Raw genomic sequence first — 17770 nt, forward strand, 5'->3', positions numbered from 1 at the left:
ATAAAGATCTATTCTCGATTGATTGAGAAACAACAGAGAATGCATTTTTCAGACTTTTTGTTTGCTGTCTTTTTGTACAAGAACGTGTCTTGGGTCCTACTGGAAAGAACAGCTCTTTGACATAAAACCAGTAGGGTTTTGCATTCCTGTGTCTACATTTGACATATGGCTATAGCTGCAGGACGGAAGCTGAACACATTGTGTATCTGCACTGGAGAAAGAAAAGTCCTTACCTTTCATTTTGAGTGTGAAATATTTTCCTACCTTCAGAGCATATTAATAAATTAAATTATTAATAAACAAATAAATTAGATGTAAATCTCTCAAAATAAAGAATCTCTTTCTGATTGGTTTATAGAAATGAGCATCATTTAAATGTAATATTCCCAGAGTTTCCAGAAAATAGTTGACTAAAGTTATAGTACTTTAACTGTACAAGCCTTTTAATAATAATTTTAAGAATCTCTTTCACAAAAACCACAAACTCAGAATCATTTTTATATAAGAATCCAAATTTACATAATCAAAGTTCATAACCTCTTGAAGAAAGAGAATATGTGAAATAACACTGAAGAAAACCTTAGAAAACAGCCAAGAGTTTTTAGGAACCTACATTTCCTAATACTAGCATTTCTTTTTTGTTTTTGAGACAGAGTCTCACTCTGTCATCCAGGCTGGAGTGCAGTGGTGCCATCTCAGCTCACTGCAACCTCCGTCTCCTGGGTTCAAGCAATTCTCCTGCCTCAGCCTCCTAAGTAGCTGGGATTACAAGCTTGTACCACCACACCTGGCTAATTTTTGTATTTTTGGAAGAGACGGGGGTTTCACCATGTTGGTCAGGCTGGTCTTGAACTCCTGTCAAATGATCCTCCTGCCTCTCGGCCTCCCAAAGTGCTAGGATTACAGGCGTCAGCTACTGTGCCTGGCCAGTATTTCTATGAATCCTGATTGCCTATTCTTTCACTCTACGTAATGCAAAACAGGTCCAAAAACAGTGAACTGAGGCAAACTAGAACAAAACTAGAGACTCATTCAAGATCTGCTCATTAGTTTTTGGTTTGTTTGTTTGTTTGTTTTTAGTCACTCTCTTTTTTTTTTTTTTTTTTGAGATGGAGTTTCAGTCTTGTCGTCCAGGCTCAAGTGCAATGGCAAGATCTCAGCTCAATACAACCTCCGCCTCCTGGGTTCAAGCGAGTCTCCTTCCTCAGCCTCCCAAGTAGCTGGGATTATAGGCATGTGCCACCACACCCGGCTAATTTTTTTGTATTTTTAGTAGAGACAGGGTTTCACCATGTTGCTCGGCCTGGTCTCAAACTCCTGGCCTCAGGTGATCCACCCACCTTGGCCTCCCAAAGTGCTGGGATTACAGGCGTGAGCCACCACGCCCGGCTAGTCACTCTCTTTTTTTAAAGTGAATGATCTCAAACCAAACCTAGACCTCTGTTAGAAATGAGTTTCAGGTGATTTGTATTGTCAGTGATTCTAGAGAACATGTCTTGCTTTTATATTAAGGAGAAAATAAGATACACAAAAAAACTTCTTCTAGCGATAATAATTTTTAAAGAGAGAGATTAGTCACCTGGCCTCGTAACCTTGAAAAGAGTACGCTCCCAAAGCATGCTGGGCACATTTTTATTTTCATACTTACATTCTCTTTATTTCACTACATGTGGCACCATGATCTGAATGCCTCTTATGGTGAAGGCGCCTTGTCATTCCAGAATGTAGTAAAATGCTTGGCATCTAAGATGCAATTTCAGAGAAAAGTAATACAGTAAAAAGAGCATTCTGCAACCACTAAAAGACCATCTGTAATGAAGATGTAGATTCTGATATGATTTCTCCTGTTGCCACATTAATGCAGTGGCTAGGTGTTTTTCTTTGTGACAAATAACTCAGTTGACTTTTGGTATTACTGGTCTCCTACTGGGGTTTTTACTGAATGCAAATACCCTTGCCATGTATTGAAATTCAATTGGTTTAATGGAGCAGTCCAAAGCTGGTAAGAATCACACATTTACTTTTTTCTTTCCTGGGATCTTATGTGGAATTTTCCTGAATTGATTACATTATCTTATTCCCAGATGTGGCTGGAGTAGTAACCAGTTCGTTCACCTACGTGGTGTTCATTGTCTGTGTCCCCACAGAGTGTTACCTTATATGTTTCCTTTTTGATGTTATATCCCCAGATTGTTGCACAGTAACTGGTTCACTATAGGTAACCAATAAACACTTGATGAATGTTCACATCTTCCCATCAACATATGAATTGACAAAATTCCAGCAATAGGGTAGATTAGATATTCTGAAGAACCCTTCTTAACCACATAAAAATGACAGATTAAAGTTTAAACAGTGCTTTTGTGACATGTGGCTGAAGTCAGAAACAATTAAAAATCCCAAATCAGGAGGCCCAGTGGAGCACTGGAAGGTGACACTTGCCTGGAGGGCATCTGCCAATCCTTGGAAACCTAAAGCCAGAGATCTCTTTTGATTTTAGGATTCTTTATTCATTCAAGAAATATATATGACGCCAGGCAGTGTTCTGGGCAATAGAGGTAGAGTAATAATGCAACAGATGAGGTCCCTGCCCTCATGGAGCTTAAATTCCAGTCCCTTCCAGATGTCACATTTTGTGGGTTTCCGTGTCTTGTCCCCAAATTACTTTAAAGTAGCAGTTACTGGCCAGGCATGGTGGCTCACATCTATAATTCCAGCCTTTGGGAGGCCGAGGCGGGCAGATCACTTGATGTCAGGAGTTCAAGACCAGCCTGGCCAACATGGTGAAACCCCATTTTTACTAAAAAAATCAAAAAATTAGCCAGGTGTGGTGGTGTGCACCTGTAGTCCCAGCTATTCAGGAGTCTGAGGCAGGAGATTTGCTTGAACCTGGGGGGTGGAGGTTGCAGTGAGCTGAGATTGCACTACTGCACTCCAACCTGGGTGACAGAGGGAGACTCCATTTTGAAAAAAAATAAAAAAACAAAAATAAAGTAGCAGTTACTGATTCTATCCTGTTTGCCTTGCCCCACTAGAAATGCAAGCTGCAAGACAGTAGGGATTTTTTTTGTCTTTAACAGCTTTAATTCACTATATTGAGGTATAATTGACATGTACAAAACTGCACACATTTAAAGGATACAATTTGAATCCCTCACCACAATCAAGATAGTGAACATAACCATCATCCCTAAAAATCTGTTCATGTCTTTTTTAAATCCCTCCTTCCCACCTTTTCCCCTGACACCCCATTCCCAAGGAATCACTGATCTGTTTTCTCTCACTACGGGTTGTATTTTCTAGACTTTTTTATAAATATAATCATCCAGTATCTACACATTTTTATCTAATGAGAGATAAGGATTTAATGAGTCCCAAGTGCCCCCTTGAGGCCAAGCAAGGTGGGAAGTTAGACTAAAAATATCACCCTCCCAAATTCCTATCCCTGAAAATAGAGGCTTGTACCTCTAAAAGATTGACAAAGAATTCTGCAACTAATTATCTGCAATCTGTAGGGAAAAAGAAACACCTCTGCAAGCAATAACCACCGTCTTCTGGAATCTTATATATTACCTATGCTTATTAATAGGTGTCCCCCTAAAAAACCCACAACAGCCTGATCATATAACATGTGCTACTGCTAATCTGAATGTAATCTTTGTGATTAAAATCTGAACTCAAAGACAGTGGCCAATCAGGTTAAACAGACAATCCTTTAATTTGGTAAACAACCTAATGACACTTTTCCTCATCTTTTTGCAAAAACTCTTTCCTTAAATCCTCAAGCAGTCAGTGTCTTGATTGGCCCCCATGTATATGTCTGTAATTAAAGTTGTCCCATGGGTTCAATTCAGTTATGGCTTTTTTCCTAATGGGGTGAAATCTGTAGTAGATAAAGGTTTAAAAAAATAAACAAACCAAAATATTGATCACAGAAGATATATTTCCTGGTCTTGGTCTTAGCTTGAGGTGGAAGAGAAAAAGAGGAAAAAGGTGCACCTTAAGAATTCCATACAAGAGGCCGGGTGTGGTGGTTCATGCCTGTAATCCCAGCACTTTGGGAGGCTGAGGCAGGTGGATCATCTGAGGTCAGGAGTTCAAGACCAGCCTAGCCAACATGGTAAAACCCCGTCTCTACTAAAAATACAAAAATTAGCTGGGCATGGTGGGCACTCCTGTAATCCCAGCTACTCAGGAGGCTGCAGCAGGAGAATCACTTGAACACGGGAGGTGGAGGTTACATGAGCAGAGATCACTCCACTGCACTCCAGCCTGGGCAAAAGAGCAAGACTCTGTCTCAAAAAAAAAAAAAAGGAATTCCATACAAGTCTAGATTCACTGAAGTTAAAGACCTGACTTCATTTTATGTGTGTGGCTTAACAAATTCCAAACCCACACACCAGGCAAATATAAAAAGAAAATCAACATGGTTTCAGTGATAGTGGGTATATTAGTACGTTTTCATGCTGCTAATAAAGACATACCCAAGACTGGGAAGAAAAAGAGGTTTAATGGACTTACATTTCCATGAGGCAGGAGAGGCCTCATAATAATGGCAGAAAGCAAGGAGGAGCAAGTCACATCTTATGTGGATGGTGGCAGGCAAACAGAGAGAGCTTGTGCAGGGAAACTCCTGGTTTTAAAACCACCAGATCACACTATCACGAGAGTAGCACAGGAAAGACCCACCCCCATGATTCAATTATCTCCCACCAGGTCCCTCCCACAACATGTGAGAATTCAAGGTGAGATTTGGGTGGGGAGACAGCCAAACCGTATCAGTGGGTGAAATAGATGTTTAAGGTATTACTAAACACTGCCACATATTAATAAAAGGGCCAATTCCCCAAGGATGATATAAAAATTTTAAACTTGGATGTACTTAATAAATCAACTTGAAAACATGTGAAATAAAAACTAAAAATACACAAAAACAGACTAATTTTAGTATCAAAAGGGGCAATCATTCAGTTATGCTAACAAAAAAAATCAGTAAGTATAAGAAATTGGAATAACTCAAATAGTTTGATCTATCAACTTTTTATAAAAACCTGTACTCAATAACTAAATAATAGCTATCCTTTTTCATCACAAATATAACATTCATAATAACTATGTACTAGGCCGTTAAAAACATGTCTCAACCAATGTCAAAGAATTAATATTACATACACAACAATCTCTGATTATAGCTAAATTAGAAAATAGGAACAAAACGATTTTAAAAAATATTCATGTGGAAACTTCAAAATATATTTCTAAATACATTTTGGGTCAAAAAGAAATCATACTGGAGCCTAAAACAAAAACAAAAACAACAAACAAAAAACCCTCAGCACCAAAAAACAGAAATTCAACTTAAAATCTTAGAATGTAGTAAACAGGAACTTAGCAAAACTTACGCTAGAGGCAGTGGCTCAAACCTGTAACCCCAGCATTTTGGGAGGCTGAGGTAGGCAGATTGCTTTAGCCCAGAAGTTTGAGATCACCCTGTGCAACATGGCAAAAACTCATCTCTAAAAAAAAATACAAAACATTAGCTGGGCGTGGTGGTGCGTGTCAGGGGTCTCAGCTACTTGGGAGGCTCAGATGGGCGGACTACTGGCAGTGAGGTTGCAGTGAGCCATGACTGCCCCACTGCACTCCATCCTGGGCAACAGAGTAAGGCTGTATCTCCAAAAAAAAAAAAAAGAAAAAGAAAGAAAAATATTATAACCATAAATGATTATTTTAGACAAGAAAGAAAGTAGAAAATTAATAATCTCTGCATTTAACTAAAGATTATTAAGGGGTGAAAAAGGGGAATGAATCCAAACAAGGAAGCAAGGCAATATAAAGATGAGAACAAAATTAATTAAGCAGAAAAAAGATAAAACAGATAAGACAAACACATTTCAAAAGGTAATTCTTCAGAAAAAAAATTTAATGGAAAATTACTTTCAAGATTAATCAAGAAAAAGATATAGCAAATAATTAACAATTTTATTTTTTACAATTTATTTTATTTTTCATTATTATTTGTTTTATTTTATTTTTTACTTTTAAAAAATTTTTTTGGCCGGGCGCGGTGGCTCACGCTTGTAATCCCAGCACTTTGGGAGGCCAAGGCGGGCGGATCACGAGGTCAGAAGATCGAGACCACGGTGAAACTCCGTCTCTACTAAAAAATACAAAAAATTAGCCGGGCGTGGTGGCGGGCGCCTGTAGTCCCAGCTACTCGGAGAGGCTGAGGCAGGAGAATGGCGTGAACCCGGGAGGCGGAGCTTGCAGTGAGCCGAGATTGCGCCACTGTACTCCAGCCTGGGCGACAGAGCGAGACTCCGTCTCAAAAAAAAAAAAAATTTTTTTTGAGACAGGGTTTTGCCCTGTCCCCTAGGCTGGAGTGCAATGGTGTGACCATGGCTCACTGTGGCCTTCCCTGGCTCAAGTGATCCTCCCACCTCAGCCTCCCAAGTAGCTGGGACTACAGGTGCGCACCACCACACTCAGCTAATATTTTATATTTTGTAGAGACAGGGTCTTCCCAGGTTGCCCAGGCTGGTCTTGGAACTTCTGGGCTAAAGCAATCCTCCTACTTAGGCCTCCTAAAGTTCTGGGATTACAGGAATGAGCCACCAGGCCTGGCCATAATTACCTATTTCAGAATGAAAAAGAACTACTATGAATGGAGCAGAGATGATTAAAGTTAAGAGAAATGGCTGGGCACGGTGGCTCAGGCCTGTAATCCTAGCACTTTGAGAGGTGGAGGTGGGCAGATTGCCTGAGCTCAAGAGTTCAAGACCAGCCTGGGCAACATGGTAAGACCTGTCTCTACTAAAAAATATACAAAAATTTAGCCAGGCATGGTGGCACATGCCTGTAATCCCTGCTATTCAGGAGGCTGAGGCATGAGAATCACTTGAATCTGGGAGGCGGAGGTTGCAGTGAGCTGACGCCATGCCACTTCACTCCAGCCTAGGTGACAGAGCAAGACTGTCTCCAAAAAAAAAAAAAAAAAGAATACACAAACAACTTTATGCCAACAAATGTAAAAAACTTAGGTGATATCAATATTCCTAGAAGGGTCAATGACCAAAAATGACTCTAGAAGAAATAGAAAATCCGAATGATTCAATAACTATTAAAGAACTAAATCAGTATTTAAAATTTTTCCCACATAGAAAACACAGGCCCACAATGGCTTTGTAGGGTAGCTTGACTAAAGATTGAAGGAATTGATAATGTTTTCTTTCTTTTTTTTTCTTTTTTTTTTTTTTTTGAGACAGAGTCTCGCTCTGTCATCCAGGCTGGAGTGCAGTGGCGCCATCTTGGCTCACTGCAACCTCCACCTCCCGGGTTCAAGTGATTCTCCTGCCTCGGCCTCCCGAGTAGCTGAGATTACAGGTGCATGCCACCATGCCCAGCTAATTTTTGTATTTTTAGTAGAGACGGGGTTTCACCATGTTGGTCAGGCTGGTCTTGAACTCCTGACCTTGTGATTCGCCCACCTTGGCCTCCCAAAGTGCTAGGATTGCAGGCATGAGCCACCGCACCCAGCCAATAATTTCTTTTTTTATACAAACTCTCAGAGAACTTAAAAGAACACATGCTCCTACTGATCATTTTAGTAGTTTACCATAACCAAAGCCAGATAGGATAGTATATAAATGAAAATTTCCAGGCAAATCTCACTCATGACCATGGATGGAAAAATCCTAAAATAAATTTCAGCAATGGGGAAAAATAAAACAAAAACAAATAAATTGCATTCCAGTAATTCAAGATTGGTTCAACATTCTGAAATCTATTAATACAATTTACTACATTAAAGGATTCAAGGAGAAAAAATTTATAGATGCACATACTTCTTTCACTGGAGATTAGTAAAATGTCTGATTAAATTCAATGCCAGTACCATTCATGGTAAAAATCATAGCAAAGTAGGAATGAAAGAGAGTATTTCCTTAACCTGATTGAAGCCACCTTTGCAAAAATTGTAACAGTGAGAAAACTACAGCAGTGAAAGAGACCTGACCTAACCAACTGCATCTTGCCTTTAACCTCCAGTATCTTGGCCTTGTTCATCCCTGTGCATAGGCCAAGCTGACCACAGGAGGAATTTAGTTTATAGTTAAACTTTGGAACAAAGATGGTAACAGCTCTTTTCCAAAACAAACCCCCTACTTGCCTAGGGACCAGACCATCTTTGCAAAACCAACAAATTAGCCACAAGATTAGAAATTATGGTTTAGGAGTCATGCAGTCAGAGGCCACACGATTCCTAACCTCCTCAGTTGCTTCCATGGATAATGTTACTATTATGAAAACTAAGATTAGTGTTTAAGGTATTTTTCAGACTCTGCATTCTATGGATCAGCCGACGTACGCAGACTGGTAAACTGGCTTATCTGGTCTTCTGCCTCACCTCCCCCAAGGAACTGACTCAGCTCAAGAGGACAGTTTTAGACTCCCTATGATTTCATCACCAACCGAACTAATCAGCATTCCCCGTTCTCTACCCCCCAAACTATCTTTGAAAGAAGACCCTAGCCTCCAAATTTTCAGGGAGGCTGATTCGAGTAATAGTAAAACTCCGGTCTCCCATTTAGTCAGCTCTGTATGCATTAAACTCTTTCTCTACTGCAATTCCCCTGTCTTGATAAATCGACTGCATTTGGGTAGTGGGTAAGATGAACCCATCAGACAGTTACATGACAGATTATCTACAAATACCTACAGTACATCATATTCGACAGTGAAATATTAAAAGCTTTTCCTTAAATATCAGGAAGAAAAATGACAAGAATGTTAGCTATCATTACTTCTATTAAACACAGTACTGGAGGTCTTAGCAGATACAATAAAATGAGAAAAAGAAAGATTGGAAAGGGAAAAACAAAACTACCTTATTCCAAAGAGTTTATTATTTATTATATGTACAGAAAATCCAAAAATAAAAATCTACATAGAATAAGAATTTGAGATTCATATTCTTATTAAAAATATCATATATATATGGAGCAGACACACAAAGACACTAAAAGGTTCTATATGAAATGTTTAATAAGTTTATCTTTAGGTGGTAGGTTTATATTTTTATTTTTTTGTTTCACCAGTATGGTTTTCCCAGTATTCTCCACTAGATTATTGTATGTTTTAAAAGAATAATGTTACAAGATGTCAAATAAATATATAAAAGTCAATTTTATGTCTACATACCAGAAACAAACAGAAAACACAATTTAAAGAGATATCATTAAATAGCAAAATAAAATACCTAAGAATAACTCAAGATTTCAGTATCTTTTTAAAGAAAATTATAGGCCAGGCGCAGCAGCTCATGCCTGTAATCCAAGCACTTTGGGAGGCCGAGGCGGGTGGATCACAAGGTTAAGAGATTGAGACCATCCTGGCCAACATGGTGAAACCTTGTCTCTACTAAAAATACAGAAATTAGCTGGGCATGGTGGCACATGCCTGTAATCCCAGCAACTTGGGAGGCTGAGGCAGGAGAATCCCTTGAACCCAGGAGGTAGAGGTTGCAGTGAGCCAAGATCGCGCCACTGCACTCTGGCCTGGCGACCGAGCGAGACTCTGTCTCACAAAAAAAAAAAAAAAAAGAAAAAGAAAATTATAAAAATTAATTAAAAGAAATAAAAGAATTTAATAAATTAAAAAATCATATTAATGGCTTAAAAGTCTCAACATCCAAAAGATATAACTTCTAAGTTGATCTATAGATTCAACAAAATTCCAACCAAAATCCCAAAAGAAACCTTTGTGGAATTTAATAATCTGATTCTAAATGGATATGGAAAAAAATGATATAAATAGTTAAGACATGTCTAAGAAGAAGAAACATATAAAAGAAAGTGCTCTATCAGGAAACAAGATTGATTATTAGGCTTTAATAATTCCGTCAGTGCAGCATTTGTACTGGGATAGACAAGCTGATCAAATGGAACAAAGAGAAAGCTTAGAAACAAACTCCCCCTTGTAACCTGAGATACAGCAGAGTTGGACTGCAAATCAGTGGGTAAAGGAGGTCTATTTTAAAACAGTGGAACAGTAATTCCCCAAGAGAACAATAAGTTTTCTTGATGGGAAAAAATGAAAATTCATCCCTACTTGACACCACATCTTCAAATAATTTTTAGGTCAACAGATTCTACTTTAATAGAGGTGGGCAAACAGGAATGGAGGATTAATTCTGATTGACAGGAAGGATAGTTTTCTCAGGAGAGATGACCTTTGATGTGGTCCTTGAAGAATGAAAAGGGTTCTTACGGGAGAGTAATGTGGGAAATGGACTTCCAGGCGAGAGCAGCAAGATCAAAGTCTCAGTGTGAGAAGCATGTTCTGGGAATGGACAAACAACCAGCCTGTCTGAACAGGAAAGAAAGCTATAGACATTGATGGCTGACTGGCCATTTATAGTATTTTTGCATCTATGCTGCACCAGGTTTCTGTCCTCCATCCTGGTAAGAACCAGTTATATTTGCAGGAAAAAAAATTATAAATATAGTGCTTCTACAACACTGACACTCATCAAAAAGCCACTTCTATTACAGCTCAGATATGGAAAAAAAACAAAACAAAACAAAACAAACAAACAAAAAACATTTTTTAAACCCTTGAGAAGTTCAAGTTACCTTTTCTTTCTTTTCTTGGGTGTCCTGGTACTGGTTACTGGTGATTTTGTTGGCCTTGTTGTGTACATTAGGAATGACCTATGGTGACAAAAAAAGGGGTGGGGGCAAGAAAAAGTTTAAATGACATAATCATTCCTTTTTTTTTTCCTTGACATTCCAGAATGGAGAATTTTTTTTCAATCATTACATTTCTTTTTTTTTCTTTTTCTGAGATGGAGATTCGCTCTTGTCACCCAGGCTGGAGTGCAATGGCACAATCTCTGCTCACTGTAACCTCCGCCTCCTGGGTTCAAGCGCTTCTCCAGCCTCAGCCTCCTGAGTAGCTGGGGTAATAGGCGCCTGCCACCACACCCAGCTAATTTTTGTATTTTTAGTAGAGATGGAATTTCACCATGTTGGCCAAGCTGCTCTCAAATACCTGACCTCAGATGATCCGCCCGCCTCAGCCTCCCAAAGTGCTGGGATTACAGGCGTGAGCCACTGAGCCTGGCCTATCATTACATTCCTTAATGTATTTGTTTAAACAGCTAAAATCTTAACTTTGTAACTTCATCTAAAGAGTAAAAGTATGAGAAGTACAATTCAAAGCAAACAATAAAACTTGGAAAGCCTGAGAAGATATATAACTCTAAAATATTATAAAGTTATATATATGCCATCAGGGCATAAATATGCAGATTTCTGTATGTGGATCCAGAAGCTAAAGACGAAAAAGACTAAAAACAAGGTCACATGCTGACCGTGGTCCAAACATCACATTTTGCAAGATAGAGTTTTAGGGGTGATCTAATTAATTATCCAAGAACATAGGATAACACAGCTGTTTGACAGATTTACCTTATTCATCATTGTACCCCCAGTTCAAGTATGTTATCTCCCACACTGTGTGTACTCAATATTCCACTATCACTATTAGCATAAGGATGAATTAACAAATATATTCTCACCACTGAATAAGCTTAATGAGAGTAGAACTCAGTGTTATTTTTCACTATTTCTCTGGTGCTCAGAAATGGCCTAATACATAGTTGTACGTAATAAATGTTTATAAATGAACGAACCAGTTTAATTTTATAAAAAGAGGCTCCTCAAAGAGCTAGTACAGATAATCTTGGCATAAAATCTGGTGAGAGACATGAAGATTAAAAGAAAAAAACAGGCCAAGTACAGTGGCTCATATCTGCAATCCCAGCACTTTGAGAGGCTAAGGCAAGAGGATTGCTGGAGTCCAGGAGTTTGAGACCAGCCTGGACAACAAAGGGAAACTCCATCTCTACAAAAATTTACAAATTAGCTGGGTGTGGTGGCGTGCGCCTGTAATCCCAGATATTTTAGGGCTGAGGTCGAGGCTACAGTGAGCCATAACTGCACCGCTGAACACCAGCCTGGGTGACAGGGCAAGACCCTGATTCAAAAAATACATAAATAAATTAAAAAGAAAAAGACAAAAAAAACTCCTTGCTCAGAAAATTAAAAGACTGCGTGCCTGGAGATAATTAAAAACAAAACAAAAAGCCCATTTTCCCCTAAATGCAATTTAAGATTAAATTTTCATTTTTAATATAGAATGTAAATAAAGTTTAGAATGAGAAAGTCTCAGAAATGTGTCATTTATGTAAAAAACAACAGTAATGATACACTAGTACCTAATATTTCTATCTCTGTTTAATACATATAACAACCTAAGTCAGATTTCAAAGACTGGTGGGGTTTACAGGCATGTGTTCCTTGTCCTGAAGAATCTTAAACAAAACACTTTGCCTCCCTGACAAGTCAGAAACTATCTGACTTGTCATATATATATGATATATATATATATATATAGATAGATATATATATGATGTTTCTGTGAAGTGCAGTTATGTTATTAAGTGGAAAAAATTACCTTACAGAAAAACTTTCTATGGGACTTACTCTCAAATAAGTATTTGCCAAGTACATCCAAGTAGATACACACATTTTTCCAGAAGGCTGAAAATACACTTGAGAAAGTCAGGGTAAGAAGATTTAAAAGGTGTATTGGTGGCTGGGTGCGGTGGCTCACTTTGCGAGGCCGAGGTGGGCGGATCACCAGGTCAGAAGTTCGAAACCAGCCTGACCAACATGGTGAAACCTCGTCTCTACTAAAAATACAAAAATTAGCTGGGCGTGGTGGCATGCACCTGTAATCCCAGCTACTCAGGAGGCTGAGGCAGAAGAATTGCTTGAATCCGGGAGGCATAGGTTGCAGTGAGCTGAGATCACACCACTGCATTCCAGCCTGGGCGAAGAGTGAGACTCTGTCTCAAAACAAACAAACAAACAAAAAACAACAACAACAAAAAACCAAGAAAGTGTATTGGTGATGCTCCTAAGGCAGCTGATAATGCACACAGATAAAAACAACCGCTGAATTCATAGTGTTGAGGAGAATGTTTATGTGGCCAAGGTACTTTTAGACATCACCTTTGATGGGCACAACATTAGAAGATGACTTATTTTGGGGGTTTTAAGGACAGTTCAAAATTTAATGTAAACTAGATAAAAATGATTAAGCATTGCCTATATTTTCTATTTCTGGATAATCAGTACTACTTGCAATAATAAATAAACCAAAGACAGCACCATTTTACGAAGACATGAAACTTGATTCTCCTTTCATTTGCCTCACTCAATAAGAATCACTTTGCCCTGTCCAGCCGCAGTGGCTCATGCCTGTAATCCCAACACTTTGGGAGGCCGAGGCAGGAGGATTACTTGAACCTGGAGTTCAAGACTTGCCTGAGGAATAAGGGGAGACCCTGTCTGCAGGAAAAAAATAAAAAACTAGCTGGGCATGGTGATGCATGCCTGTGGTCCCAGCCACTTGGGAGGCTGAACTGGGAAGACTGCTTGAGCCAAGGAGTTCAGGCTTCAGTGAACGATGACTGTGCCACTGCAGTCAGCCTGGGTGACAGAATAAGACCCTGTCTCAAAAAAAAAAAAAAAGAGTCACTTTGCCCTATAAACAAAGTTGAAAATGGAACAAGTCATGGACATAGTAATTAACATCATCAATGGGATATGCTCCCTTGGCTAGAAGCACAGATGGTTCAATGCCTGATGAACTGAATGTACAATGTGGCAGTCTATTATACTACATAGGGAATAAGTAAGTTGAGCATGGCATGGTGCTGACGAGATTTTCTTTGTTTGAATAATTGAAAGAAATTGCACTGTTTGTGTCATCCAAACAAAACTTTCCACTTCAGCTCACTAGCAAAGGTTGGATTGAAAGCTTAGCCTTTTTGGCAGGTCATTCACAGCTGGCCACACAAATGTATAATTTGATTGGCTCATTCTCATTCATAATTATTGATTTGGAAGTATAATTTGGCAAAGAATAATCTGGCCAATTTTCCTGTTGAACTAGGTTTCCAGAAATAAAAGCCATGGCCTCAACTACAACTGAATTCTAAAAATTCTTATTGAATTTCAAATTTTATGAAAACAAGAGAACTTTATTCAGCTCACCTCTCTCAATTAGTCTTGATGATGTAAACATGGTGCTAAGAATGGAAGGCACCATACTGCAAAATGCAGTGACACAGCAGAGGTGCCAATGCAGGCTGCAGCTCACTGTGCATAGGCAGGTTACAAGCATGCAAAATATTCCATCAATGCCCCCACCACTGGGATAGCCAACCATATACCCGTCCAGTTTGCCATATAAGTATTATTTTCTTTTTGCCTTGACATACAAAAGATTGGGATGCACTACAAAACTATATTGGAAAGCAAATAATTTTTTAAAATATGCAGTTAGAAGTGCATATGTAAGCCTGGGGAACAAAGTGAGACCCTGTCAAAAAACAAAAAAAAATTCACCAAGTGTAGTGGCATGCACCTGTAATCCCAGCTACTCGGGAGGCTAAGGCAGTAAGATTGCTTGAGCCCAGGAGATAAAGGCTGCAGTGAGCTATGATCATGCCACTGCACTCCAGGCTAGGTGACAGAATGAGACTCTGTCCCCAAAAACAAGCAAAAAAGGAAGTGTCTATGTTTTGAACAGCTGTCTTCCACTATAAAATGAAGAAAAAGAATGTTGAATATTGCTTCCAGTTTTAAGGGTGATGTTTCTGTTGCACATTGTAGTATAAAATCCACATCCTGCCACTGACATTTCATATCACAGTTCCAATTCCATACCAAAGGAGTAATTAATTACAGAAGAAAAATTGTAGGTCAGGCGCAGTGGCTCACACCTGTAATAACAGCACTTTGGGAGGTCAAGGTGGGCAGATCACTTGAGGTCAGGAGTTTGAGACCAGCCTAGCCAACAAGGTGAAACCTCATCTCTACTAAAATACAAAAATTAGTGGGGAATGGTGGCACATGCTTGTAATCCCAGCTACTCGGGAGGCTGAGGCACAAGAATCACTTGAACCTGGGAGGCAGAGGTTGCAGTGAGCTGAGATCGTGCCACTGCACTCCAGACTGGGCAACAGAGCAAGACTCCATCTCAAAAAAACGAAGAAAAAGAAAAATTTTATGATTAAATATTGCTATTTTTACATTTGGAATCTCCAACATTAGAAAACACAACAGTACAACATGTCAATATGTTTTTATTTTTACATCATTTAATAAATATACACGACATGTGATAGTATCTCTACAATGTTTTTACACCTGACCCTCTGTTCAAAGTATTTCATAAACAAAGTAACTGGCTCAGAAAAGTAACCTCCAAGTTAGCAAAGCTGGTAAATAAGGAATCAAGAAATTGAAAACAGGTCTGTTTGATTCCAGAAGCAGTAACTTAAACCAATGCACACTGTAATGACTCCAATTTGACCAGAAGATCAAAACTGGAGGGGAAAAAAGGGAACTTTATGACTAAATTTTTATGAAGCTCACACTTTAAGTATAGTTTGGGAACTACAATGAAAATATGTGGAAAATACTTAGAGGCCAAAGCTTGGTCTGCAGGTATACAGAGTGTTGTTAAACTTTTTGAAAATATGAACTAAAACTTACTCGTGGAGTGGATGACAAGCTCTGAACAACGAACACCACAGGGTTTCCTGCATTCTTAATGGCCTCAACTGCTTCGCTGTGTGAGGCATTCTGCAAATCTACTCCAGACACCTGAAACACAGAAGCAACTTATTTCAATTAGAACAGCACTAGATATTGTGGACAGGTTAATTCAAAGTTCATGTGTATTATCTAGTTATGAGAACGACCTGAGTCTAATGAGTTAGATCACAGTCAGAAAAAAATAAGATTGGCCCATAAAAAGCTTGGCAATTTTAGAAGAACATGTTTAAGGAAAGTAACATTTCACCTTCAGAAAAGTAGATAAGAAAAATATATTAATAAAAACAGCCCTGGTTAAATATAATTATCCAAAACAGGTAGCTCGGTCAGTAACAGAACCTCAAGATGTCTATCACCTCTGCCAAGAGCACAGTACATAATTCCGAGTGGGATAAAGGAGGCTTGGAATATCTATGGACTTTTATCATCTCTCCATTAAGCTAAGAGGCATAATATTTTAAGTAAGTTGACTGTTATCACAATTAAGTAGTTGAACATTTCTCAAATTATGTTTAAAAAGAAGCACCAAAAAACATCCACAAGTTCTTTTACGAAAACTATTTATATGTTCAATAAATTTGAGTAAGTGTAAACAGTTCCTTATTATAGAAAATTTCAGAGAACATAACTTGCTAACATGCCCATAAATCTCCAAGAGCACTCTGTATTTCCAAAACATGTTTAACAGAACTAATTTTTCGAATCTATAATGTAACAAAGCCTTGGTAAATGCTGGGATGGTCTGTGGTCTCAATGGATAGTGACAATTTGTGAAGACTGCTTTGCTATTAGAGGACCGAGGAAACAGGAATGTGGGTGGAAAGGGATGTAGGATGTTTTTAAGACAGGAGGAAATATTACAGCAACAATGATACAGTGCAGAGAAAAAAATGGATGATAAAGGAGAGACATGACAACTGTAAGGACAATATCCTTGGATAGTCAAGAGGAAATGATTCCTACTGCACAAGTTAGAGAGATTGGCTTTGGATAGAAGCACAAATGTAGTTCCTTTGCTGTTACAGAGGCAATTAGAAAAAAGCTTTGGTGAGCACTGGAAGCAGCGGAAGTTCCCTTTAACTGCCTCTATTTTCTCAACGAAACCTGAAACTAGGACCTTAAACTGAGAGCAAGACTGAGGAAAGAGGCATAAGGGGTTTGGCACAGTTACCCGTGGTGTTAGTTTGTTCTCACACTGCTATAAAGAACTGCCTAAGACTAGGTAATTTATAAAGGAAAGAGGTTTAATTATCTCATGGTTCTGTATGGCTGGGGAGGCCTCAGGAAACTTACAATCATAGTGGAAGGGGAAGCAAACACGTGGCAGGAAGGAGAAGTGCCGAGAAAAGGGGGAAAAGTTCCTTATAAAATCATCAGATCTTGTGAGAACCCACTCACTATCACAAGAACGGTAGAATTGGGATAACCACCCCCACGATTCAATTACCTCCCACTGGGTCCCTCCCATGACATGTGGGGATTCTGGGAACTACAATTCAAGATGAGATTTGGGTGAGGACACAGCCAAATCATATCACTTATAAAAACTGGAGACTGAACCAGCTAGGAGAATATTACAGGACAGCAGGGCAAAACTAAAGACCTGCTTGAAGGGGTGCTCATGAGCTTCTAATGAGACCAGATACCATGGCTGGTTATTTCTCCAGCCCTGCTAGAGACCTGGAATAAGCAGAGCTGCACTTAACTAGGGTGTGATTCTCCCAGACAAGTTCAGTGAAAGGAAAGAGGATCAACAGTAGGAAGCACATGCAAGGGAGGGGTTGGAGCCGCCAACCACTGAACTTGAGCAGGCTGAGGAGAAAGTGAGCACATGAGAAGCTGAGGACATAGATGTGTGTGCCTGTGGTATAATATGAAATGTCCTTGTTCTTGTCACAGAGTACTCTTGGAATTTCCTGAGAGATAGGAGTGCCTTTTGTTATGTATTAATAGCCCCTTTCACATCTGAGTTTATGCTACTGAGGTGGCTTGGGGTAGATCCCCTGGATAGCCTCGGGATGGGGCCAGTCACCAGAAAGACTAAAGGATTAGAGAATCCCTGCATTCGCCCTACGATC

At 39.1% G+C, this 17770-nt stretch overlaps 1 protein-coding gene across 2 annotated transcripts in view; it reads right to left on the reverse strand.

Moving 5' to 3' along the window:
- The window catches only part of PATJ (PATJ crumbs cell polarity complex component), a 416500-nt gene that overhangs the window by 231402 nt on the left and 167328 nt on the right, over positions 1–17770 (reverse strand). For both annotated transcript variants that reach the window (XM_058430929.1, XM_032137686.2), the window contains exons 25-26: positions 15630–15740; positions 10632–10709 (exon numbers count right to left, since the gene is read on the reverse strand). In XM_058430929.1, coding sequence (XP_058286912.1) covers positions 10632–10709; positions 15630–15740 — 189 coding nt within the window. The remainder of the gene's footprint in view (positions 1–10631; positions 10710–15629; positions 15741–17770) is intronic.

Source organism: Hylobates moloch, unplaced genomic scaffold, assembly GCF_009828535.3.
Source record: "Hylobates moloch isolate HMO894 unplaced genomic scaffold, HMol_V3 SCAFFOLD_18, whole genome shotgun sequence".
Classification (NCBI taxonomy): Eukaryota; Metazoa; Chordata; class Mammalia; order Primates; family Hylobatidae; genus Hylobates; species Hylobates moloch.